The 27,169-nt window shown below is 31.2% G+C and overlaps 1 protein-coding gene across 2 annotated transcripts in view; it reads left to right on the forward strand.

Annotated features, from left to right (window-relative positions):
• The window catches only part of LOC139511767 (uncharacterized), a 34,459-nt gene extending 15,154 nt beyond the window's left edge, over positions 1 to 19,305 (forward strand). Inside the window, exons 5-13 of one of the 2 annotated variants that reach the window (XR_011662090.1) lie at positions 4,313 to 4,458; positions 6,480 to 6,588; positions 7,343 to 7,455; positions 8,533 to 8,761; positions 9,091 to 9,712; positions 13,485 to 13,678; positions 16,810 to 16,887; positions 17,790 to 17,849; positions 18,738 to 19,305. Coding sequence is in view for 1 of the 2 variants with exons in the window: in XM_071298819.1 (XP_071154920.1) it covers positions 4,313 to 4,458; positions 6,480 to 6,588; positions 7,343 to 7,455; positions 8,533 to 8,761; positions 9,091 to 9,690; positions 13,534 to 13,678; positions 16,810 to 16,887; positions 17,790 to 17,849; positions 18,738 to 18,849 (1,592 nt within the window). In the remaining variant the exon portion in view is untranslated. The remainder of the gene's footprint in view (positions 1 to 4,312; positions 4,459 to 6,479; positions 6,589 to 7,342; positions 7,456 to 8,532; positions 8,762 to 9,090; positions 9,713 to 13,484; positions 13,679 to 16,809; positions 16,888 to 17,789; positions 17,850 to 18,737) is intronic. The other variant, XM_071298819.1, reaches the window with a different exon arrangement.
• Positions 19,306 to 27,169: the final 7,864 nt, after the last annotated feature.

Consider the following 27,169-nt stretch of genomic DNA (forward strand, 5'->3'; position numbering starts at 1 on the left):
TTTCTTTTATTACTCTGGAATATTTAAATAAGTTATGATTATTGCAGTTTTGGATTAGTATTATTTGTCTTTTAACAGTGATAAAAATAAGAAAAAAAGTTTAACCCACCAAATGTTTCGTTTACCTACATCTTTTATTTATACTAATCCAGTTCAAGATATCAAATATTTTACTTACGACTAGTCGGATTAATGAAAAGGGGCATGATCTTTAAAAACGAACAAGAAGTGTATAAAAATGCATGAAACTTTTTAACCATGCTACAGATATGGTTATTTGACTACCTTAAGTCTGGAACAACGTCTATAGTAATTTGGTTTTAATTTTTGGTTACTAGTATCATTCGGTGTTTAATGCAGATATCTTATATAGACGAAACGCGCGTCTGGTTAAATTATAATCCTGGTACCTTTGATAACTATTTACACCACTGGGTCGATGCCACTGCTGATGGACGTTTCGTCCCCGAGGGTATCACCAGCCCAGTAGTCAACGCCGAAACACTTCGGTAATGACATGAATATCAATAATGTGGTCATTTTTATAAATTTCCTGTTTACAAAACTTTGAATTTTTCGAAACACTAAGGATTTTCTTATCCCAGGCATAGATTACCATAGCCGTATTTGGCACATCTTTTTTGAATTTTGGTTCCTCAATGCTCTTTAACTTTGTACTTGTTTGGCTTTATAAATATTTTGATATGAGCGTCACTGATGAGTCTTATGTAGAAGAAACGCGCGTCTGGTGTACTCAATTATAATCCTGGTACCTTTGATAACTATTTGATTTGTGAATTTTATTCGTCATAATTTTTTTTTACTCGGGCCGATTAACAGCTTTGTAAAAAAAGTAAAACATAAAAAATACCAATCTACAAGAAAAACTAAACTCGGAAATGCAGTCATCAAATGGCAAACTAAAAAGCTCAAACACATCAAACGAATTGAAAACGACTATCATATTCCTGACTTGGTACATACATTTCCTTATGGTGAAAATGTTGGATAAAAAACTGAATTACAGTAATAGCTAGCTAAACCTTTCACTTGTATGATAGTCGTATAACATAACATCATATTGACAACAATGCGTGAACAAAACAAACAGACATAATAGGTGAAAAAATCAAAAATAGGGGTACAGGAGTCAATATTGTGTTATAATCTTGTGTTGATAGATAAATGTCCTGTTGTCGTTAACCATCATCTCCTTCGAAAAAGACATCTTCATATCATAACGAATTTCAATACCTCTTAAAATGTAAAATACAAGTACAAATTGTGCTTTCAATGTGAATGCCACTATTAAACTTATCTAATTTTCGATATTTTAGTCTGCGAAGATCAAATTTTCAATTTTCAACATAAAGTTCATTTGAAACAATAATGGCAAACCATTTTATTGCGTCTTTTATTTGTCTATTGTAGAGCAGATAAAAGGCTTCAAGCAACTATTTGCGTTCTTTTTATAGATAATACAAAAATCAATTCTAGAAGAATTTATTTAGTTTCCAGCTGAAAACATCTTCAATTAATGCAGATTGAAAACTTAATTGACAATATAAGAGATGGAGACAGACTTTTATTAACAACAATGTGTTTATGTCATCTTAACCAAACATGCCTTGTGTTGAGATACTCAACCATTTATGTGTTTACCAAAAATGTCAATCACCGTTCAGTGAACAGTCATCTAATAACAAATCTTGCTACATTTCCTGACTTACAAACACATCTCATCTTGGAAGGGTTTTAATTCAAAACCACGTTCTCAAATATATTTGATCGAAATGAATTTCTGCAATTCTGTTAAAGGACATTCAATTTGTGAATGATCGATATTGAAATCAAACGATAGTGCACATACCAACAACAAAAACTAGTTCAATTTGTATTTGTATATTTGTAAATTTTTAAAGCGTTAGTTTATCTTGAGTATCATGGTAAGATTTCACCGCGCGGCTTTTATTTGTCATATCAGGTTTTTGTACGTTGTGACGCTCTTGTTTCCGTCGTTTGGTACACCGTAGTTTGAAATAGATAATGCTATTGTAAATAAAGGCAACAGTAGTATAGTCATAAATCAATTGAGAGAAAACAAATCCGGGTTACAAACCAAAAGCGAGGAAAAAACATACGAGTAAAACAAAGGAAAAGTCGGAACACTGAGTGCAACAAAAACAAACGCCAACATATTATTACACATAAACGAACTATTTTATAACAACTGACATTTACCTGAGTTGTTACAGGACATTAAGCCATATCTCCCTCTTCATAACATTATAAAAAAAATATCGCTAAAACTACTACATGCTAGAAATGCAGCACAAACACACGCACGAACATTCATAACAAGGACACGTTAGAAATTAAGGTGTTGTTTTCTCAAGGATAACGACTGAACTGATCAATGGAACATACAATAGAAATATACCAGAATCGTGTTGAAATTAAAGGAAATATTTTTTTCAATATTTTTCGTTTCATATATATATACATTATTCCGCCAAGCACGAACAATTGACCTTTAGCTTTCTTGTTAATTAATTTGAAGAGGTGAAGAAAGTTTATTGTTGCTTAATATTCTGATTTAATAATTCATCTTCAAGCCATTTCCTTTACGCTATATTAGTTGGTTATTAGCTGCATGGTTTATTCTCTATCATTTTATAGACATCAATCATAAAAGTCATCTTATTTACCGAAATGTCAACCTCTGACAAAACAAATGCAAGTTAATCAATTTCTCTGCCCGGGAAAATCGTTGACCATTTTGACGATGATATATATGTTATCTTTGATAGACTTTCCTTTAGCTTTACATCTTTAAAGATTAATGCGTTCAATACTGCTATGTAAAAGAAAAGTACGATCGAAAACAAGTTTATTTACATAAAAGATATTATACTTCTTTGAGAAAATTATCTGTTATAACACTTAGTTTGATAATAAAATAATGAAATCGCCCATGTATTTTTCTCGCTCTCTTTTAAGAATAAAAGTAAAATTTTAAGAATAAAAGAGAAATATTAATTCCGAGTCCTCACAACTTTTGCGCATCTGACTAGACCCAAAGAAAACGATCAACACTTTTATTGCAGTTTTTCTTCTCAAAGTCAAAGGTGCCTCACAAGTCTGTACAAGTTCAAGTGAAATACACAATGTATGCTATTCCAAAACCGGACCAGCTATAGTGTGGTACTAAGAATAGCTATTTAATGGTATTGTTTTTAAGAAACTGATTGGTAATATTTTTTATATTGATTTTGTTTAGGTAAAGTGTAAACAGAGTTTATTTTGAAATTCTTCTCTTTTGTATTTGCTGTTTCAACATAATAACCCATATCGACTATTAACATTTTCGAGGTATTCTTACTTTTGTCCCTAGTTGTGTATTATCATGATGGTGTATTGTTTGCTAAGATATTAGTGAATTTACCCCCATGTCAGTCCTAATGTCACCGAGAGTGACAAAAAGTCAGATATTGACTCTATAATTATATCCTATTATTCTCTTTCATTAACGCCGTCTGACAGAATTGATTTATTGAAAATGTTAGACTGTATTTACTTATGGTCGAATGGTTGTTCCTTAGAAGTCTTTGGGTTATTCCCCTAACTAAAGTTCGAATTTGTGGCTAGCTGAATTGATTAATAAAGTTTTGGCTGGTCATTTGAGGTGAAATGATGTGATTTATAAGCAGTTTTTCGCACTGTAGTTTTATCGAGTTTCTCAGACAGATTCTTGAAGGATTTACGTCTTATATGTAATGCGTCGGTAACACAATGGAATATAAGAATATTAATACAAAAATGATATTCGATATGGCTTTTTCATGCAAGATGTGTACACTGTCAAAACCTTGTCTAACAGTCATACAACCTTTGAATTTAATTATCGTTCTTAAAGAAGACTAAGCCATCAACCATTCAGATATAGGACTTGATTTTGATGTTTCGAGCACAAATTATGTTCCTCCTAGAACTGAGTAAAGATTTTATTGTATTTTAAAATTATACTCATTATGGAGTTCATAGATTTTCTTTATATATTGTTTAATTTTTCTTCATCTATGAGTCTTAAGCTTATAAAACAGATGCCATGTCTATGTGAAAGGTATATTGTGCATAATAATCAAGTCACCCCTGTGTGTTCGGTTTCAATTATTCAATCTATTGTGTTTTATATAGTAGTTTTCTGGTTGCATTTTGTTATTTTTTTTCTTGCTTTGAAATTAAAATAAATATTTAATGTTCAACTACTTAGATTTTCAGTTGATACATTTTTGATCAATTTATTTCGCAGATGAGTATTTGGAAAAGTTTTATCCAGCGCCATATTCAGCAATAGTTGGACATAACGAGAAAACAATATCACGTATTACACCAAGTAAATGTGCCCGGATGTGTTTGATGGAGAGAGAATTTATATGCAGATCATTTGATTATCAGGTAAGAAAGACATACTTAACTGTGTAACATACGGGAATCAATAAATTGGAATGCAAGCGAGATTTAAAAGGAGGTACAGGCATACACACCACTACTCCCTATGATCGGTAAACATATATTGTGTTTGCTAAAAATCGTCGATTGTACATCAACATACTTTGACTATAACACGTCCTACGATTCCCATACAATATATCGACCTTGAAAATGATAAGTGGATGATAATGAATAACAAAAAGAATATAAATAGTGACCGGCTTCAAATAAAATATAGAACTATTTCGTTTTCTGATAACGCAAATAAAAAAAGCTAGAATCGGGTGAATATTTATATTTCGGTTATAAATAACTATACAAGCGCATGATCACAACGAAACTTCTCATATACTCATTTCTTGCTTAAACGTCAATCATATGTGACGGGATTGCTTCCCTTAGAACATGTGGTAGATATTTAGTCAGCCGTAAGCGGTTGAGCTTAGGAAGTACATCATTGGATAAGTCGCTTAATGCGCTGCCTAGTAACACAGAGATCGCGGGTTCGAGTAACCGGTGGAGACATGCGATTTTGCAAGTAGAATCATGCTCTCCGGTTACATATGCGCCCAACTAAAAAACATGGTGGTTAGAGAGGAATTCTAGCTAGGGTATGTTTGTGTGAGAGTCATAATGGTATGATGACTCTTGAGTTGGGGGAAGTGTGACGGGATTGCTTCCCTTAGAATATATGGTAGATAATTAGTCAGTCGTAAGCGTTTGAGCTAAAGAAGTGCATCTTTAGTTCAGTCGGTTAACGCGCTGCCTAGTAACCCAGAGATCCAGGTTCGAGTCCCGGTGAAGACATACGATTTTGCAAGTAGAATCATGCTCTCCGGTTACACATTGTACATAAACTGACTAAATGCGTTTCTCGGTATAAGGCATATTTAGTATTAATTGTTATAAAATGTTTATAACAGTGCATGTGCCATTTCGTACTGTTTATGAAGATGTCTTTACACACTTGAAATTATTCCAAATTCCAAATCAACATTATTATTACATTTTCACATCAAATATAAAGTTTGAGATCAATGAAATCAAAATATAATAAAAAGATTGTAAAATGAATAGCGTAACTCATTTCAGAGTCAAAATACTCTGAAAATCATTTAACGATTTTGGACAATATAGATATAAAAAAGAAGATGTGGTATGATTGCCAATGAGACAACTTTCCACAAGAGACCAAAATGACACAGACATTTACAACTATAGGTCACCGTACGGCCTTCAACAATGAACAAAGCCCATACCGCATAGTCAGCTATAAAAGGCCCCGATATGACAATGTGAAACAATTCAAACGAGAATACTAACGGCCTTATTTAAATAAAAAAAAAATAGACATGTATCAAATAACGGACTCATATCAACAAGAACTTATGTGCGATTGATAAAATTTCACCGTAGTTACTACTATAATTTCTAATACAGCCTTTGTGTAAGTCGATCATATCTTCACTCCGATAACTGTTGACACCACCGATAAACGATAACACCGCATATTAACAAGCGTGAAGACCGCAGACGAATCATATGTTCTGATCAAATTGAGAGGTCTTTGAGAATGTATGATCGTTTCATTGATAATGGATTAACAAAGCTAAAGAAACACAAAAGTGACATTGTTTGGAATAATGCTCATGTGGTGCAGTAAAATTGGTACCGTTTAAGTTTGTATTTAATTCAAGATGTTGTTAAATGAATGCTCTGAAGTCGGGTTGTTGTCGCTTTGAAACATTCCCCATTTCCATTCTGAATTTTATTTTAAGTCTTCTTTTGAAATAGAAAAACATGTTTACGCCAGGGAAGAACTGAAACAAAGGATTTTTGTTTAATTTTGGTTTCACACAACTGACTTTTGCGTACAATATTTGCCCGAGTCCAGATAATCAAATGGTTGCTACTTTGGGTGAATAGTACAAATTAGTGGTATTTGTAACATGCTATTTTTATATTGTATTTGCTTTCTTTTATAGATTCAGGACGTTAAATGTCTTTTGAGTTCAAAAACAGGAAGTGACGTAGGTGGTCTAACTTCACATGGTCATGCACAGGTACACCATTTTGAAATGAAACCTTATTTAGGTAAGAATAGATAACTGTTACGCGTAAACGAATTATAAAATCAAGTTAGTGTACATGTGCATCTGGTGTAGGGAAAATTGTACTGCTAATATTATTACTTGTCATATTGATACTGTTTTTGAAAAAAAAAAAACTATTCTTAGAATTAATTAAAATCAGATAACTTAAAAAAGATCAACTATAAAAACCAAACAAGTTTAACAACTAAGTTTAACAAAAACAAATACGATTGGTAATCTTTTATTTTAGAAACGATACAATGTCATAATTTTTTTTTAAATATACAAATTATGACGCATTTCTCAATATCAAATCCCCATTGTTATAACTCATTGTATTTCATAAATTTACTATTGATAATTTTTAATGATAATGAAACTTAGTTTCTAATTACCTTACCCATGGCTTTTCATAAAATGTCTATGGCTTTTGTTTTGATATGCATTTTTGATACTTGGCTCCTAAAGTTTTTACATCTTTTTAGAGTCACTGTTACTTATGAAAGTAAATACAGAAAATCACTTCGGACGCGCCAGATTAATTAAATATTTTGTTCATTTCTTTAAAACATATATTAAAACATGAAAATGAAATGTTTGAATAGGTTGTAGACGTGAATTTCTTGTTAGATGTTTATCACATCTAATACACAGACTGTATGCTTTTTAAAAATGGTTTACGGTACATTAATTAGGTAACGCATATTTCAAAATAATTTATTCTATTAATATTCATTGCATTTCTGTTATTTTAGACTGTGGAGGAATATTTACAACATCAACGGGTAACATAGCTAGTCCGAACTGGCCAAGGAATTATCCACATAATATGAAATGTACGTGGAATATAACAGTATCAAAGTTTAAGGTACGTTTCCTTTGTAAAATGATGCAGCATGATTGCCTCCTACTGCTGGAAACAGATTGGTTCTTTCAAGTTACGACTATGTAGTTTAACCCTGTTGTTAGTCAACATATCACTAACAGCACAATTCAATGAACTTCAAACGATAAGCATCTTCTGATATGCAGATACAGTAACATAGTATGTTTCTTTTGCTTTAAAAAGTAAAAAAGAAATGGCCGTACGGTGACATACAGTTGATAATTTCTGTGTCGTTTTGGTCCCTTGTGGAGAGTTGTTTCATTGGCAATCATACCTCATCTTCTTTTTTATGAGCAGATGATTACATATAGATTACAATGACGGCTATCTGTAAACCAAGAACAAACCTCCATTATTAGGATAAATTATTGAAATTCTTATATACTCAAACTTGAGTAATTCAGGTTTACAGGTGAAGCTCTGAATTAGTTATTCATAACAGTTGATATCATTTTGTTAACTACCAACATGATGATTGTTTGTATAATTGAAAAAAGTTATGAAATGCTATAGAATTATGTTTGATATGAAAACTGATATTCTACAGAACCAACAATATATATACACTAAGTTTACCTTAAATCTCACTATAATGATTTCAAAACTTTATATATACATATTACCAATAAAAACTAATTTCCTACAATGCCTGAATGATGCCCTTTGATTCATCTTTTTCTGTAATTGTATAGCAATGAATTGCCTCACATCTTTCTTAATGGTAATTATTATAAATTTTGACTGTCAACTATAACTGAACTAACTGTCATACCATGGCACGTTTTTTTGCACTCTAGAACTTGTTTCAGCCATGTCTCCGTCTTCTAATATGTATTTAAAAGCTCAGAATTTTAATAATGAATCGCATATATATTTCAATGAGGATTGTCTGTAACAATATAAATAATAATACAGTTTATGCATGAGGCGCTTTTCTGACTCTACCGTCAGAAACGCTCAAATCCAAATATATGAAGGTGGAAAATTGGCAAGTGTCAGTAGAACATGTAGATAGTGATGCCATTTAGAATAATCAAGGATACCATACTATATTTATAGGTCATACGACTAACCATTATTCATTTTAACCTCGGCAAGTTTACAGAATTTCCATGTGATGTGGTAAATGATAGATTAATCATAACAGAGGAGTACCAACACCAGAACGATACACTTTGTGTACAACATGATGTTGACACTTACACAAGTAAAACTAATAGTATCAGCCTTACTTTTCAAAGTAATTCAAAACTTGATGCGCCTGGATTTAAATTGTTTTATCAGGAAGGTAAGTAAAAGTATTATTTATCAATACATTATCTTATCATTACTAACAAAATATTCTATTAGCTTTTTATTACTTCATGTATTTTCCAACGATTTGACTAAACGCGTTGAATCTAATGCAAATTGTCTGACATATCTTAATACTTAATAATATGATGAACAATGTTACAAATAATAAAATCTCAAGGTGCAATATTATAAAGTCAAACATGTGAGTACATTCAAGTGTCTAAATTTAAAAACAAAATTATAGTTGGTTTAGTCTGTATTTTTTTCGAAATCAAAATATTGTTTGAATTAAAAATAATAGTTTTTAATGTTCATTTATAGATTGGGCATGTGGTGCTGTACTCATAGACGATAATGGTGAATTTGCATCTCCTAGATGGCCATATCAATATCCATCATTATCATTATGTAAATGGACTATAAGAGCTCCTTATGGAAGTACAATATATCTCAGTTTCACGTCTATCGAATTAGAAGAACATATAAAAGGGAACTGTTCTTCTGCATATGATCGCTTAGAGATTTTTGACGGTTCAACAAAGAATTCTTCTAGACTAGCATCACTTTGTGGAAAAAAAGGAATACATGCTTATACGTCATCACTAAATGTGTTAACTGTGACGTTTATATCTGACGATAGAGTACAAGAAAGGGGTTTTCATGCTGTATATAAATTCTTTTATCCACCAACTACTACAGTTGAATCAACAACAACCGAAGATACAACGACTACTTCAACAGAAAAAATGACAACAATACAAACTACAAATGCAACTATTACAACTGAAACAGCCGCAAAAATATTCCCATTCAATGCCTCACACCTATCATTGATAGCGATGTTTGTAGAACCAAGAAAAAATAATTCTCCTGTAGATAAATCACAACAATCACAGATGATAGATCAAACAACAGAATCAGGTTTGTTTATATTAACTTACCAGTATCTTACCTATTAAACCAGGTTCAATCCACCATTTTTTACATTAGAAAATACCCGTACCAAGTCAGGAATATGACAGTTGTTATCCATTCGTTTGTTGTTTTTGAGCTTATGATTTTGCTTGATTAGGTACTTTCCGTTTTGAATTTTCCTCAGAGTTCAGTATTTTTGTGATTTTACGTTTTGGACTTTATATGAGCAAAGAATCACAAGTGTATTCCTTTGAAATTTGCAGTGAAAATAGCAGAATAACAAATTCATTTAGAATTTCATGACTTTGTTTTGAAAACCATTTGTCGCTTGTTATTAGTTTTGTCACCTTTTCCATGTTTTATATTTAGGGATTTCATTTTCACTTCGATTATTGTGAGTTCACATAACTAAGTATCTTGCTAGGTTCAAATTATGATATTTTTCTTTAAGCGAGTGCTTGGGTATTTGTCTGATTTGAATAGAATATTGTGACAAAAATCGTTGCGGAGATATAGTGCTAAAAAACAGTTGCATATCCGTCTTAGTTGCTCAGTGAAGATCTTATCTTTAAATGTTCTTTTGTGTGATAATCTCGCCAAGTTTTGCTTGATTCCTAAAATTTAGATCTTTTTCTGTGTTTTTACGCCACTTTTAAGCACCGTTTTGGGGCTTTTTCGTGGCGGCCAGTTTTTATTGGTGGAGGTCTTTTTTTTATTTTTTTATTATTTAGAGCGTATATGATTACAGTGGTCGAGGATCAAATGGCATGTGCACTTGAATCTGTATAATACTTTAACATAATGTTGAAGATATATTGTCGAAATGTGTAAAAAAATGAAAACAACACGTATTATAATTTTTTGCATCCGAGGGGCTTTTCTGGATTTACCTTCATCCGGAACGCTCAAATCCAAAAAATTGAAATCCGAAGATGTATAAGTACCGAAACCGTTGAAGATCTATAGATCAAATATACTTAAAATAAACTGGTACATTACAAAATAGATACGTTTAATACTCCTCGCAATGGAATGTCCTTCATGTCTTACCAGTATTTAAACAAGATATATAATGGTTTTGAAAAATAAGAAAAACGGGACGATTTGACAGTTTTTAATAATTCTGTTTTTGCCAGAAAATGTAGCGAAAAAGTGAACCTCCGTTCATCAACGTATTTTGTCATTCGGTAATGTCACATTCGTGGAAACTTAATAGGTTTTTATGGCATTAACATTTGTTCATATATGTGGTCATCTGTGAGACAGATTTTCCATAATAGTAGACTAAAACAAGGTTATGTCCGTAAAACAAATTTAACTATTTGGTTAAAAACTATTTTACAAGGAGCAACACTCTTTCAGGGACGTCGTGATAGGAAAGATAAGAGTAATCATATCGACAGGTAGATACACACATTTTGTACTACAAATATCGTTAAAACTTAGAAATGGAAAATTCTAAATTTGGAAAGCCGAAATCATCTCCTCTGTCATTAACTTCTCTTAACCGACACTCCATGTCAGTTATCTGTCGTATCCTGTATATCGACTTTGGTGCAACAGATGTGTACAACATAGATATCCTGATGTAAATTATTTTGTTAGAGGACATCTCTCATAGTAAGAATATGAAGTTAAAGCATCGTTCTTAGAAAGCTTCTGCTTAATGTCTCATGTGAGTGAAATAACAGTCATAAGCAGAAGGAAACAATTGGTTCCCATATGCATGTTGATTGTTCGTTGAATAACACATCCTCCAAACGTAACAAATATGTAGCCAATAAAAAAAATCAAAGATCTTAATGGGGTCTGTTTCAGAGAATCTTTTACTTGAATCGTAGTGTTTTACAAAGTATTATTTATTCTTACTTTAAACAAGATAAGGATGTTAGTCAGCCAGTCTTTTTATGAAACGAAATTGAATTGATGTTATGTTAATATATTCTACAGTAAATTACTGATATTTAAATATCATAAATTGATTGAAATACAAAACAAATTACCAAATAAAATACCAAAAAAAGTCAAAACACGATCGATGGAGCAGAGGGTATGCTCTATGAACGCATTAAATTTATAACGTGTTGTTTTCATTTTTACTATTCAGAAACGGGAAGTTGACAATTCGGAAAATGAAATCATTACATTTGTCATAGATCCTAGCTTGAAATTGTCCATCTTGGTAAATATCTAGGAAAAGATACAGATATTTTCGTGAGGATTTTTCATTTTGCTTCAATCTATGAGATGCAACCACTCACTGAAACAGGATATTTAATGCGATTTCCTTAGTTTTGTTTTTACCCTATTCTTACGTTTTTTCAGATTTATGAGATTTCTACATCGACACACTGATGTTTCCTTTTATTTGTATTACTTCAAGGCATCCTTAATATGTCTATGAAAGATAAGATCATCATTTTTTTACTTGATATTTTATTAATGTTTGACTAGACTTATTTTCTAAAACATATAACTTAGTTTTAGAATTCGTCTCAAGGGAACAATACCTTACTCTGGTAAAGACCACATTCTTGTTTAATATTATATCGTAAGATCAGACGTACATGCTTAAACTTTGTAGTTGGTTTGGTTTCAAATGTGTTTTGATTCTAGAGTCACTGATAAGTCGTTTGCTTCAATATATACGCGATGTAATCTATTTTTCAAATACAATTCATTGTATTTTCTATGGTGTAGTTTTTCTCTGATACAGCAAACATTTTATTAAACATTCAGTGCCATTGATAACGATTCTTAAACAAGTATAAATCATAAAAAATGAAATTGTAAAGCATCAGGGGATGATATGGTCATATTTTTTTTTATCTTAGAAAGTTGAACAACACTCTTTTGTACTTTTTTTCTATTTTTGAATATTAAAACTTCAGATAATTATTGTTATTCTTACAACTTAATTTGCTATCTACGTCTGAGTTGACTGTCTATTACATAATTTCCATTCTACTTTACCACCACAGTAACATAACTTAACGCCTGTTTATCTTCACAGCTTTTTATTTGTCGACTATGTAGTTTTTGTTTTGTTTTTATATTATTATCGTTAAACTGCAGTTTAATGATATTGTTTATGAAGTATATACAAGATTGTATTCTTGACATGATATGTTACTGAGGAATAATTTTAAGCAAAACATAATTCACGCCATCGCTATTAGATTGACAAGTGTTGTCATTTTCGTTTTTTTTTTATCTGCATGTCAAGAAAAGGAGTTGTCGTTTTAACGGCCTATGAAATAATATTTTTACATTGCACATGAGCAAGTTCTTCTCAGATTACAGATTAAGTTTTTACAGCTTAACCTACAACAGGTAAAAGTAAATTTTGTGTTTTCTGGCAGAAAGCGAGATACTGCATGCTTAGTACAACATGATAATGCTTACAATAACAACACACAAACAAACATATCGATATTTACTTCGTGGTTAATATTATAGTCTTCAATGAGTGGTTATTATTGAAGATGAGCAACACATGCTCTTTTAAACCTTTATTTTCATTAGTAAAAATTTGGCTTTCACTATCGTTCTGTTACTTTGAGTTCTATAAGAACACAGCATCAACGTTTTTACTCATTCTTTATAATATTAAAACCTTTTAGTAGTTAGACGTCATTGATCTGAAATCCGTATAGTATTTGCCTCTGGGCATGAAGAAGTGAACATCTAACCGACTATACAACTATTCAAAAATATATGCTTTTGAGAAAAACCGAACGTACAAATGTAGTTATGAATGTTTTAGGAACAATATCATTGTAATCTTAAAATATTTTTAGATTGACGGGCAAATGTTCATGTATTCAAAAATGTCCTTTTCCCTTTCAGAAAATATTGCTGTTACACAGATAGACAAGGATTTAACAACAAGAAATGTTCGACTGTGGCATACAATAATAATAATGATAATAATATTCATATTTATAGTAACAGTTGTGGTTGTAACATTAGTTATTGTATGCCGATATTATAGGTAAGGAACACTTTTTTGTTCTGTCAGAATTTTTAGCCGTTTACATTGCAATAAAAACACTTACGAAATATTTCACAAACGCTTCGCTCGCACCAATAACAACTTTAAATGAATACAGCTCTTTTGTCAGAAATGATGAGAGCATGCAGATGCAGAAAAAACTATTACATTAGAAATAAAAGAAATCGAATATCAATAGATAAACTATCATCCGATGAGAAAAAAATAGCTATACTAAGGTAGCACAATACAAAGATTTTATAACTCCAACTCCCAAGTTTAAAAATGCTGTAACTTTCTTAATAATACTTGAAAATTTATAAAAGTGGTAGTTTTGGATAGCTAACAGATTACTCTTTCAAATTAATGCAATATTAGTATTACAATGCAACAATTATGTAACCAATTATAATGTTAACTGTGTCTAAAATATTTCAAAACTTTGAATTTTTCGAAAAACTAAGGATTTTCTCATCCCAGGCATAGATTACCTTAGCCGTATTTGGCACAACTTTTTGGAATTTTGGATCCTCAATGCTCTTCAACTTTGTACTTGTTTGGCTTTATAAATATTTTGATATGAGCGTCACTGATGAGTCTTATGTAGACGAAACGCGAGTCTGGCGTACTAAATTATAATCCTGGTACCTTTGATAACTATTAACACCACTGGGTCGATGCCACTGCTGGTGGACGTTTCGTCCCCGAGGGTATCACCAGCCCAGTAGTCAACACTTCGGTGCTGACATGAATATCAATAATGGGGTCATTTTTCTAATTTTCCTGTTTCCCAAACTTTAAATTTTTGAAAAAACTAAGGATTTTCTTATTCCAGGCATAGATTACCTTAGCCGTATTTGGCACAACTTTTTGGAATTTTTTATCCTCAATGCTCTTCAACTTTGTACTTGTTTGGCTTTATAAATATTTTGATATGAGCGTCACTAATGAGTCTTATGTAGACGAAACGCGCGTCTGGCGTACACAATTATAATCCTGGTACCTTTGATAACTATTTACACCACTGGGTCGATGCCACTGCTGGTGGACGTTTCGTCCCCGAGGGTATCACCAGCCCAGTAGTCAACACTTCGGTGCTGACATGAATATCAACAATCTGGTCATTTTTATAAATTTCCTGTTTACAAAACTTTGAATTTTTCAAAAAACTAAGGATTTTCTCATCCCAGGCATAGATTACCTTAGCCGTATTTGGCACAACTTTTTGGAATTTCGGATCCTCAATGCTCTTCAACTTTGTACTTGTTTGGCTTTATAAATATTTTGATATGAGCGTCACTGATGAGTCTTATGTAGACGAAACGCGAGTCTGGCGTACTAAATTATAATCCTGGTACCTTTGATAACTATTTACACCACTGGGTCGATGCCAATGCTGGTGGACGTTTCGTCCCCGAGGGTATCACCAGCCCAGTAGTCAACACTTCGGTGTTGACATGAATATCAATAATGGGGTCATTTTTCTAATTTTCCTGTTTCCCAAACTTTAATTTTTTGAAAAAACTAAGGATTTTCTTATTCCAGGCATAGATTACCTTAGCCGTATTTGGCACAACTTTTGGAATTTTCTATCCTCAATGCTCTTCAACTTTGTACTTGTTTGGCTTTATAAATATTTTGATATGAGCGTCACTGATGAGTCTTATGTAGACGAAACGCAAGTCCGGCGTACTAAATTATAATCCTGGTACCTTTGATAACTATTTACACCACTGGGTCGATGCCAATGCTGGTGGACGTTTCGTCCCCGAGGGTATCACCAGCCCAGTAGTCAACACTTCGGTGCTGACATGAATATCAACAATGTGGTCATTTTTATAAATTTCCTGTTTAAAAAAACTTTGAATTTTTCAAAAAACTAAGGATTTTCTCATCCCAGGCATAGATTACCTTAGCCGTATTTGGCACAACTTTTTGGAATTTCGGATCCTCAATGCTCTTCAACTTTGTACTTGTTTGGCTTTATAAATATTTTGATATGAGCGTCACTGATGAGTCTTATGTAGACGAAACGCAAGTCTGGCGTACTAAATTATAATCCTGGTACCTTTGATAACTATTTACACCACTGGGTCGATGCCAATGCTGGTGGACGTTTCGTCCCCGAGGGTATCACCAGCCCAGTAGTCAACACTTCGGTGCTGACATGAATATCAACAATGTGGTCATTTTTATAAATTTCCTGTTTACAAAACTTTGAATTTTTCAAAAAACTAAGGATTTTCTCATCCCAGGCATAGATTACCTTAGCCGTATTTGGCACAACTTTTTGGAATTTCGGATCCTCAATGCTCTTCAACTTTGTACTTGTTTGGCTTTATAAATATTTTGATATGAGCGTCACTGATGAGTCTTATGTAGACGAAACGCGAGTCTGGCGTACTAAATTATAATCCTGGTACCTTTGATAACTAATTTCACCAAATTTCCACTTTCAAATGAAATTAGCTTCTTCATAGGTATCCCTAGAGGGTCGATTTTATTATATGTTGTTCCTATGGCCATTATCTACAAAAGGGTGTCTCAGATTTCAGATAGAATCTATAAAACAAATTTTACACCTAATTAAACATTATCTTCTTTTATGTGGTTAGGGTGTTTACATTAATTAGAGATTTATGAGAGAATGGAATACCATAGAGACAATCTGAGACACTCTTTTGAAGCCCATGATGTGTTGATTAAGATTTCGTTAAAATTTTCTGTACAGTTAAAGAGATGATAGAGCTAAATTCATTCAAGGGAACTTTCCCACATTTTGCCACTAATTACATAATAATTGATTACATAATGATTGCATAATAAAAATATTGCATTCATTTAAAAGATTTATCTTTTATCTATCTATATATACCTCTTTTGTTATTTTCTATGCATTCATAAGAAAGTTACAGCATTTCAAAGGTTAGTGATTGTAAGTAAAACAATCTTTGTATTGTGCTACCTTAAAAGTTGATATCTTGTATCGAAATTTAGCCCCATTAATGAGATATTACCAGAAAAAGATTTTATCTGTACTGTTAACATAATTGTGAATACACGAAATAGTCAAAGTCTAAAAACACTATCTTTTGAAATGCCAAACTAATAACACTTTCTTTTCGTCACAGGACTAGAATACCAAAACGACGTAAAACAAGTAATTTGCCCTTTACTGAGGAAAGTGAGACTTTGTATCGTCATGATAAGTACGTATATTGTAATTTCAGCTGTAAAATTTTTCTGACCGTTTATGATCGTTTCATATTTAGCTTTGTTGACACTGCTGACATCTGTTGTACTCAGTTATATGCATTAGTAATGCATGTGTACTGAACAAACTTAAAATTGTTACCTCTCGAAAAAAATATCAAATTATGTCATTTTTGGTTACATTATATCGGTAAACTTAAACCAAAAAAAGGAAACAAGACATTATAAATTTCATGCGTCAGAAACGCTTTTCTGGGGTTGACCTTTATAGTGAACGCTCAAAGCCGAATATTTGAATTCCAAGAACTAAAAACCCGTCGAAGAGTTATACACCAAAAGGACCTTGAAATATAGCCAAATTAATCTCAATAATGTTTAGCTAACAGTCCATATAATATATCTTGCGCAAATATGAATTTCTTTTGTATTAATTCAAATTATTTTTATTTCATACCAATTATCGATGATAAAGATGCTTAAAGTATTTTACAAGAACTAAGATAATTTAGCCATACATATCAGTTTGGCATCCTGTAGATTTTATAATAGTTTAGTCTTTTTTTAAACACCAAGAAGTTTTTAATGTGATCGATTTAAAAACCAAGAAATTGTAAAAAACAAAAAAACAAAATCGAATTCAAAAAATGAATATGACTTGCATATGTGCAAACAAGGACCCATCCATAAAATACCTTACAACTTTAACTTAAAGGAAGAAATATCCAGAAAGGTATATGAGCAGAAAACACATTACTCTGATTCTGTTTCGTCGTCCTATTATGCATGAAATATTTGCCAATGGATGTTAAGCGAGCAATAATCATATTATATCAGAGTGAAATTCGTATCAATTGTTTCGTTTGAAAATAAGTTCTATAAACTTTATATTTTATTTCAGTAGCTTAAACGATGATTTAGAAAAAGGGTCATCTGAAAGCATCAACCTTCCACAACCAAGGTTTGTATCATCCAATAAATATAAGAAGATGGGGTTTGAGTCCCAATGATCAAATCTCCGTCCAAATCCAATTTGTAAAAGTAAACCATTATAGGTGAAAGTACGGTCTTCAACACAGAGCATTGGCTCACATGACGAGCAAGCTATAAAGCATTAAAGGGCAATTTTAATTGTCAGCATGACTGCTATACACAGATAAAAATGTTTTGTAAGTTTCAAAGGCAGTGATGTTTTGTCCTTATCGTGCTCTTGATTTTTGTTTTAGACCTAGCTACAAATTCGGGGATCTTGTTTATTTCAATATAGATACCCAATTCAAACAAGAGGAACAAAATTGTCTTCTCTGTAGAATAAATTGATCATTTGAATTATCTTATTGCATTTCTAATTTAATAAATGAACGCCTTTTTCACTTCAGCTGTTTCTCATTGCATACATGAGTTAATGAAAAAATGTACTGCTATGGGGCATGTTAGGTCGAAACATTCTTGAGCAACGACATTAAAAGAATAGATAAAAGAGTCTTCACAAATTTTCAATTTTCATAAGTTTGAAATTAACAGCTAAACAAAGTTCATTTGGTTTATGTGTATAAGAACTATAAACGTACGTAAACGTTATTAATTTCTTCTACATATTTGTTTATATAATGAGTGACGGTTTGTTTTTAATTACACAATAAATGTATGCTTCTTTCTAATAAAAACAACTACTCGTGTACACTTTGTCCTTTTGCTAAACATCTAATCCGAATGAAAAACTAGTGATGAATAGATTTAGTTATTGGTATCTGTACCTCCAACAACTCAATTTCAAAATCCAGGTTGATAAAATAACATTCGTCCGTGTCTCTATTTAGTAAACACTAATATTTCATGCTTTTTACAGTCCAAGTGGTCCACCTCCAGATGTAACTTTTACTAACCCGATGTACGTTAGAAATCATGGTACGTCATCATCAACATTAGCGTCAAGTACTTATATGGAATATACTATATAATGCAAAAAAGGTTTTAAATGAATGCTGTCATCAACGCCGACCCACAGAACTTTCAATTGAATACATATTAAATGAATGGATACGTTCAAGCTAAAGAATTGTTGTATATTGATGGAATCTGGACACAAAATAACAAACACCAGAAGTATTATTTTATCTTTATTGTACGTTGGAATATTACAATGGCACTGGATTGACATGATATACAAAGACATAAATGTAGTAACCGTTGCCATAGTCTGGTGGATTCTATAAGACATAATATAAGAAATAGTAACAGTGGAATTGTGAAAAGTTTCCTTTAAATTAACGAAAGGAATTTGATGTTTAATGCAGGCGAAAAGATAGACTAAAAGGAGTTGTGATAACAAGACGACTTAGATCTTTGAAATCATATTTATATTGTTATCATATTGTTTGTTTTCAAAATAAAATGTTTATTAGAATATTACTAAATTGTTTTAAAAAACCTATTTGTTTTACTATTATAATAGCTTTTATTATTATTATTATTGCAGCACACGCAGAAACGAACTGTAAGATAACACCTTACTTGTTACAGGACATTTTAAGAAAAAATGGTGGGTTGAACCTGATTTTTCTAGCCAAACCTCGCGTTTACATTGAAAAACTTACGTTTGTTACTATGGAATTCTACAAATGTCTTGATATTTTGTTAAGATCGAGTTGCCGTTCCATTGACGTATACCCCTCTTCTCCCTAGTTTGATATTGACACCAACTGCAACATTGGAATAAAGGTTAGGTATCCTCGAGAAAATACCAGCATTGAAGATCTTTTTTTTTCAACTTTAAATATTTTATTTCACTACTGGTTTTAAACAATGTCCCTTAGCGCTAAGGATCCGCCCTGTGTTATTTATTGCAAATAAAAATAAAACAAGGGGATTTAATTAGCAAAATAGATCATATATTTATATTCTGTGTTAGTTAACAATCATATGAGAAAGAAAAGAAAAACAGATTTGTGTCCCTCATTTGTTTTGATATAAATATAAACAAGTTTAAACCAAAAGTAAAATTCGCCATACAAGCATCGTTGGCAACATTGTTTGACAAATAATTTCATGAAATGGTAAATAGTTTCTTATAGTCGTCAAGTGAATTATCTAATGTGTAAATTTTAAAACTTATTGAATATCTTAATGGACAAACAGATGTACGAACCCAGACAGGTGGACATACCTGCATATTCTAGATAAACATCAGTGAAATGGTATGTTGTTATTGAAAGACATTCACTTGTGTTATGTACACTTTGTAAATGAATGTAGACCAGTAAGTATGCATTTACCATCGATATCAGTAAACATGAAATATGAAAAGAAGGATAATAAAAAATCTACGTATCAGAGAAAACTTTTATTACAACTTATAATTCGTCTAAGAAAACAATACGTTTATCATGATAGTATGAAACTATATAATGAATGTTTTTGAGTTTAAGTACCGGTAATTCTGTTGGTATCCATCGTCATTTTATATTCTTTTTTTTTGTCGTGGTCATTCTTTTTCTCTCATTTTTAGAATATTGTGCTGACTGTGAAAATCTATTTCATATAGTATTAACCAGTCTATGGAAGGTGCGATACGATAAAATCTTTTCTTATATCAATGAGCGATATTGTCTTATATCAACGAGTTGCATTGTGGGAAATCTCAGACGAATGTTTACATTTTTATGAAGGAACGAAGATTTCTCGGAATAAAGTAATGATGTTTTTCTTAAAACAGGCTGACATTTAACAAGACATACGTCTGCTGTATAATTTCTATGAATTATTTTAAGTTATACCAAGCAAGGTGTATTTAAACGAGAAAATTGAATTGTTGAATAAATGAGACATAAATGCACGATTTATCATTTGTAGATGTACAAATTCAATGAATGTCATGTAGCAAATTATGTAAATGCAATTAAGATGAAATCAATTGTTGGATAAGCCAAAATCGCCTATAAGTAAAAGATACTGCTATATTTTAAAATATCAATGCGATGTTTGTCTTATATCATAGCGATATTTTTTTAATATCAAAAATTTATGAATGCGATTCTTTTCTAATATAACTGCTATAGTTTTCTAATATAAAGTTAATACGATGACACATCACAATGCATGTCAAAAGAACCGCAAACATGATTCACAAACTTAGTTCATGACCGGCTTAATGTTTGAGGATCAATATCACTAAAATTTCGTATCTGTAACAAAATTAACGCTTACACGATCTTATCATTTTAAACATGTTGCTTGACCCTATTGATATTTGAAAGTGTTAACAACCTGTTCAGTCTATTGTTTTCAATCACAAGGTTTAACCGACTAATTCTGATTGAAGTGATGATGCAATGGTGGAATTTAAATGCGGTTGTAAATAGACTACCAACCTATTAGATTCTAATATAGGTCCAGTGGCCGATCAATGCTCTTTATAGCTTGTTGTTCGGTGTGAGCCAAGGCTCCGTGTTGAAGGCCGTACTTTAACCTATAATGGTTTACTTTTTAAATTGTTACTTGGATGGAGAGTTGTCTCATTGGCACTCACACCACATCTCCCTATATCTATTTGAATTGGGACATATGGTTGGACCCCACCCCCTTATCCTAGGTTTGGAACCCCTTTTGAAAACGGCTGGATCTGCCTTTGAGGTCACACTGCTATTGCCTATCCACATGGGTAATATCGAAACAGACAAAAAGTAGATATGTCAAAGAGACACGAATTGTCCCGTCTTAAAATGTTGAAAAATCTGCAATTTCAATAACAAATGTGGACACAAACATGATGGTAGTCTCACATGTCAAAAATCAGCTCAAAATCTAGAGGTGTATAGAAAAAGAGTCAGTATAACTGTGATTTTCAACAATTTTCGAAGTTGTTAACCCTTAATTTTGGCCAAAATTAGCGGAGCAAAACAATTTTAAATTTCATCTGCAAATCATCATAGTTAGCTCACATACAAAAAAAATCAGTCCAATATCTGAAAGCATTTGGAAAAAAGTCTGTATAACTGAGATTTTCAACAATTTATCAAAGTCCATAGCCCGTAATTTCAGCAAAAATTAGCCAAGCAGAACAAAACTTAAACTTGATCTGTAACTCAACATGGTCAACTCACATAACAAAAATCAGCCCAATATATGAAGGCGTTTAAAAAAAAACCTCCGTATAATGGTTTGTTACGGAATGACGGAATTTCGAAATTACGGATTTTCAGAATGACGGAATTTCAGAATGACGGAATTTCGAAATTACGGAATTTCTAACAAGGATAAAGCTATATGGCACCGACAACTTCGTTGTGGACCATACATATCATTACTTAAAAAAACATTCTTTCAAACAGTCCAATCCAATACAGCTCCAAATAACAATAAATATTCAAATGGTAAAATAAATATTCCAAACAAATTAAAATGTACAAATGCTGATGTTTCGAACTTTGAAGACACCAACTGAGTAGCCTCAGACTATAAATTGAACAACTTCAGATACAACGAAAATCAAAAATCTTGTCAAACAGAAAATAAAATTGAGAATGGAATGTATTTATTATTAACATAGAAAAAATATTGAGAAGGAAAACAGTTCCTTTTTAATATCAAAGACTTTCCCCGTTGGTAAATCGATATCACTATGAACATAATCAGCTCGCCGCCTGGACGCTCTTTTACATCGCGATGACCGTGAGGGCATTCCGTTGCTTTGTTACCACAGAGATCTGACTTGCGTTTTTGACTAATAATCGATCGTATAAATAACAATCCGTATCGCTTGTTATAAATTCATTTCTTCAATGAATACTAAAAAAAATGTTTAGAAAACAAATGAATAAGATGTAAATGTCTGTTTACGTAAGAACTGTGTATATATTTTTTCTATATTTATACATTTAGATCGTTCAGTGCTGTTTATTTGGTATTTTTATTGACGTAATTGTTCTTGTACCATCATAACTGTCGTTGCCTTTAAAGCTTTAGAAGTGTGCACTTAACAAAAGATTCAGCACCCAAATGACGTTTTGAAGGACAGGAAAGCAGTTATTTATAAGGGGTTTATCTGATATAAGATTTATAGATATATTAAGAAGATGGTGCATGAGTTCGAATGAGAGAATTTTCCATCAAAGTAATAGTTTGTTTTAAGTAAACCATTATAGATCAAAGTAGGGCCTTAAACACGGAGCCTTGACTCTCAGCGAACACCACGCTATATAGGAACCAAAAAATAACTAGTGTTAAACCACTCAAACAGGAAAACCAACAGTCTAATTTGTATACAAAAAGGAGATTTAAAAAAGCACAGGCCAAATTTTGTCGAATCAATCTGAACGAGTACAGTATGATTCATCTTTGTCAAAAGTTAGTTTCATTGTTGTCAATAAAGAAAGTCTTCCATGCATGCGTTACGAGCATATCTGATATATATTATTTGGGTGCGTTCATTATAAATTTGCTAAATGTTATATATATGTGAACAATGATTTTGATACTTAGCTATTTGATTACGACATTGTTTATTAAACCCTATCGGTACTGGCGTTTTCAAATTTTGAAAATGGTGGATTGAACCTGGTTATTTTGCGCTAAACCTGTCACGTGTATGACAGTATCATCAAATTCTGTCTTATTTACAACGATGCATGAACAAAACAGACATAAGAGGTAAAATTGTCAAAATTTGGAGAAAGCAGTCAAATATTAATACTAATAATTACTATTATAGATATTACAAAAACACCGCTATGATATTTTAAAAGTATCGCATTGATATTTTAAAAGTATCGCATTGATATTTTAAAAGTACCGTATTGTTTATTTATGTATATAAGAACAACACAGCACTTCAAATTTTTCACGGACATAAACTTTAGCTTCTAACTAACTTCTGAATGTATATTTAGACTCAATTGTTGTTTATATTTGAACAATAAGTTTTAAAGTTAGTATTTTCATAATTTTTCGTTGCCAAAAACAACATTTTCCGCATGGAATGTCTGCATATTTACAATTAATATTAGACAATATCGCTCATTGATATAAGAAAAGTTTTTATTGATACGCTTCTTCCATAGACTGTTAACGTTCTTGTTCAAGTTATAGTTTTATTGATAACAGATGAGACTATGAATCCTTGTAACTATTTTTATAAGTGGAAATTTCCTATTACATATCAAAGCTAAAAAAAAATAAAATTTCATTGTTTAGAGTTAATGCCCTTTGTTCATGTTGTACAGTCACTTCTCTCTCTTTGAAATGTTGATATGTTTCCCCATTCATTAATAAATTTATAGATGACAAATATTTATTCTGGGCGATAATTCATGATACCGACCAAACAAAATCCGCTTTACTGTCATTAACTATGTGTGTAAACAAATACACATTAAGTATACGTCACTAAACGACACTAAACGTAGTTACACATATCACAAAGAAGTGGAATGCCTCTTACAAAAGACAACAAATTATTTTGTCTTTTCGTTTATCTTACTAATATATATACTTTGAGCATAAGATTTTATTTTTGTACGTTTTAAGTTAACTTATATTTTAATGAAATTTTTAAAACCTGATTCTTGTTGTGTGTTACTAATGTGAGTATTGCATATTATGTTTATGAATGTTCAAACGACAAATTTCTATTAAAAGGGTTATAAAATTAATTTTCTCTATTTTATATTTTTCATCATATCATATGAAATCAATCTTATAGTCATTAAACAATTACAGTATGTTTGTGGCAATGCAATTTTGACAAACCATAAACAATAAAACATAAACAAAACAGTATGCAAAAAAAACGTAATTGATTAATTGCTGTTCAGTTTTGATGACCTTTTGAAAAAAATGCAAATAATTCTAACATGTCCAAAAGGAGTCATGGTCAAATAAATAAAAACACGTTTGTTCATCAGGGAAATAAATGAAATGTTCATTCTCTCATTGTATATCGCTTAATAGATATTGTCTGAAATTTTTGTTTACCTTGAAATTCATAATAAAACGAAATTCATTCATGACTTTGCAGGTATCGTACAGTCTTTGATCACGAGGAATTTTGTTTTAACGAACAGTGTTATATCAAGACTAAGGTCACTTATACTAAATTTAGTAAAAATATTCCTGATAGAAAATCATTTAGTTTAATTTATCATGTTAAAGATTTACATGCAGTACCATCTGAATTGGGTTGTTCAGATTCACCGGCAAATTTGAGTTTGGCACCGATATCAATAAACAATGACAATAAAATTCAAAAGTACGATTACAGACATAAAATAAAAACAATACATAAAGAAAATCAATGCAAAACAATTTAGGTACAGGATAGTATATACTTCAAATATTTTTTGAATGTAAATGATACTTTCGGTAATCCTCTTCCTTTTTCAAAATTAAAAGGTTATAAAATTGAAGACACAATAAAGGAAACTACACCATAATATCATTTGTATAAATAACTAAACATATTATTATTATTATTATTATTATTATTATTATTATTATTATTATTATTATTATTATTATTATTATTATTATTATTATTATTATATAAATTTTTATTTTATTATTATTATTGTTGTTATCATCATACAAAAGAAAAGGAAATAACTATGAAGTATCCCTGAATCATTTTTCTCCTATCGCTTCACTGTACATCAGCAAACTAAAGAGCAATTGAATATTCTTGTTTTGGTAAACGATATGAAACACATCTGTTACAAGATATTGAAATATTTCATGTTAAAATTTAAATTATTTTAGTTTTGGTGACCTGCTTTTTTGTGGTTGAATCCATTCAAGTACAGCTCTCTGATCAATGCAATTGGTAGGTATTTCATACGTCACCATTCGATCACCTGCTTCCGGAATATAAGTTATAGTGTTATTTTCTGGATTTTTATGAATAACAGAGCAGTTATTGTTATATGTTTTGTTACAAGAAATGCAGTAATGATTCTTGTCCTTTTTACATAGCACAATCTCCGTATCGTCGTCATATGAAAACTTGTGTAAAATAAAGTTGGTTGGAAGTTGCACTACTATTTTAACCTTTTCTTTCCATAATTCAAGGTTCAAAATTCTTTCTACAATGAATAAATACTTATCTTTATGCATGAGTGATTCAATTATTTTATCATAATAATAACTATAGAAATACAGATCAGCATAAAAGTTCAGCTAGTAAAAAATGATGTATATGCAGTATTTCTGGTGTCATAACATTTGGGATTCTAGGGTTTTATATTTCTTTTCAAATTGTAGTAAATTTTATCTTTTTTAATTGGACTTCTAAGCATGTGAGACACTTTGGAATTGTGCTATTTTCGCTTTCGATTTATTTGTTTAAAATGAAATGATTTCAAACCCATAATTTTATAAATTGTTTATGTTATGAAATATATGTATTTAACTTGTTGAATCTTATGTCTTGATTCCTCGATGGAAAATCTGCCTGCTACGTGCATTTTAGTTTTGTTCATAAGATGTTTGTCTCATTGACATATACCTTACACATACCTTTAGTCATAATATAGTATTTTCTGTATTAATGTGAACAATGAAAGGTCCTATGGCAGTCTTATAAATCTATAACATCTTGTCACTTACCATTTGATCATTAAAGACCTTGTTGAGATTTGCATAGAACTGTTGACAATCCCCAAGTACAACGTTGTGTGCTTCCTGAAAATATTGTCAAACGTGTTTACAACTTCTATTAGTGTATCATACTTTTTATCATTTATTCATCACTTACCGTTGGCATTACCATTGCGTGCTAATTTTCTTGAACAGTTGTAAACATCGGGTTCTAAGAGCATTTGTGGGTGAGTTATATTTTGACAGGTTTCCACAGAAATGCAACTCTGCTTCTGTAAAAGAAAATGCTGTAACCAGAGACAAAGTTTCAATCAAAGATTTCTTTCTTTCTTTTTTTTTGTTTTTTTTTAAATGAAAATATCCGGAATATAGAGAATGACAAAATGTGAAACAAGGCAAACGTAGAAAACCATTTACCTGATTATAATGAAAATACAAATCAGAACAAGTATTACAGACAGCAATCCTACAATAAATTGAATTACAGTCTTCCATATTCATTTTCAGTATCTTCTACTTAATTATAAATAGATGTGTGTCTATCATTTGAACATTAATAGAGATAAATCGTCGAAGGAATTTCCCGTTGGTAAGAATATTTTCGATTTATAGAAAAGAAATTGATAAAACCTATGTGACTTACCTGTTTACAGTAATGAATGTTAAAACCGAAAGATATTATCAGTAATATAG

Source organism: Mytilus edulis, chromosome 2 (genome assembly GCF_963676685.1).
Source record: "Mytilus edulis chromosome 2, xbMytEdul2.2, whole genome shotgun sequence".
NCBI lineage: Eukaryota > Metazoa > Mollusca > Bivalvia > Mytilida > Mytilidae > Mytilus > Mytilus edulis.